The sequence below is a fragment of the Agrilus planipennis genome, unplaced genomic scaffold (assembly GCF_000699045.2).
Source record: "Agrilus planipennis isolate EAB-ADULT unplaced genomic scaffold, Apla_2.0 scaffold87, whole genome shotgun sequence".
Taxonomy (NCBI): domain Eukaryota; kingdom Metazoa; phylum Arthropoda; class Insecta; order Coleoptera; family Buprestidae; genus Agrilus; species Agrilus planipennis.
The window spans coordinates 339,686-341,229 of record NW_020439134.1 but is presented as its reverse complement, the minus strand read 5'-3'; the positions used below and the strand labels follow the sequence as shown (position 1 = coordinate 341,229).

The 1,544-nt window shown below is 30.6% G+C and overlaps 1 protein-coding gene across 1 annotated transcript in view; it reads left to right on the top strand.

Annotated features, from left to right (window-relative positions):
- LOC108740125 (inositol polyphosphate 1-phosphatase) overlaps positions 1 to 1,544 on the top strand; it is a 17,793-nt gene that overhangs the window by 1,258 nt on the left and 14,991 nt on the right. The window contains exons 2-3 of the mRNA XM_025977794.1: positions 329 to 596; positions 669 to 834. Of these exons, the coding sequence (XP_025833579.1) occupies positions 329 to 596; positions 669 to 834 (434 nt within the window). The remainder of the gene's footprint in view (positions 1 to 328; positions 597 to 668; positions 835 to 1,544) is intronic.

Below are 1,544 nucleotides of genomic sequence, written 5' to 3'. Positions count from 1 at the left end.
AGAAAGACAATAAAAAGCAATAACTTTTGTATTGTTTTTATTATTTTTTTATTACTATATTTTCATTTATAAATAATAATCCCGTTGCAACAATTTTGTATTACTTTAAAAAGGCATTGTAGATTAAAGTGGAAAATTGAAAATTACTTCCTTACATTATTATTGTTATGGATGCTTTTCGTTAGGTGGCGCTTGGTGCCCCATTCAGCTTTGGAAAATAATTGGGAACTGCAACTTTCAAAAGTTTACACGCATGAACTATATGACTAAAAAAAATAATAAGTAGGTAACTGAAAAACATTTTTAATGAATTTAAATTTTGCGACAGTTCCCAAAAATAAAAGATGATATACGAGGGGAAGAAAACAATACATTTGAAAATGCATTAGGCGAAAAGGTGAGCGTACAAATTTCGGAAAATCCAGAAGAAACAAAACTAATGCTACAAAAAGTACTCGATGGAAACATTGAAGCAGCAGAAATGCTAACTAACGAAGTGTATGCAGAAATAGCCTTAAAAGAAATTAATACCATCTTCCCAAAAGAAAACATCAGTTTTGATTGTTCTACATTAGGAATATGGATTGATCCCATAGGCACGTTTGTTAGGAATATAAATATTTTTGAAAATATGTAGAATATACATTTATTACATTTACATTGCACAGATTCGACGTCAGAATATATTACTGGTAAAGAAGAGAGACATGAGTGTGGAATTTATACAAAAGGATTGAGATGCGTGACTGTTCTTATTGGCGTTTATTCGAAAACCACTGGAATTCCAGTTGTAGGTGTTATAAATCAGCCTTTTCACCAAAATACTAACTTAAGGTAAAGAAGACAATAATAAAAATACATAATTTACATATGTACGTTCCCTACGTGAACACATGTCAATCACCACCATAACTTAACCTAGACACTTGATACATAGCACATTCACACAAGCTATTCAGTGACCCTTACCGTAAACAGATGAGGGTCTGGCAATTTGAAGGGGATCTATTGCTTAAATTGCACCAAATAAATGTTCCTTTGTGAAGGAAACGTTCTCAGACTTTTATAGACTACAAATTACAAAAATTGCTCACATTGCCTTTAAAAAATATGTACTACTAAAATTAAGATTATATTAACTGAACACCATTGGCAATCAAAAAAGCAAAAAAATCATTCATATAATTTTTATTACATCGCCTCGAATTTTTTCGTCTATCTATCGCATGTCGCATTATAGTCTGCCGTGTAGCATTTATATTCTCACTCATTCGTGCAAGTGTATGACAATTACATTTATAGACTGTGAAACTCAAAGCGAAGATGAAATTATTGATAGAATAACTGAAGTTCAAAATGATTCAAATATTGTTCTCAGTTTTTAACATGCGTCTATCATCTGAATGATTGTATTTATTATGCATTCCGTACTCTCATACGCAGATTGAAATTATAATTTATAGTAGGATATGTTGTGTACTATCGATTATCATTATCATTTTCCAATCATTAAGATAAGATTAAGAACGCGATTTTAATTTTAA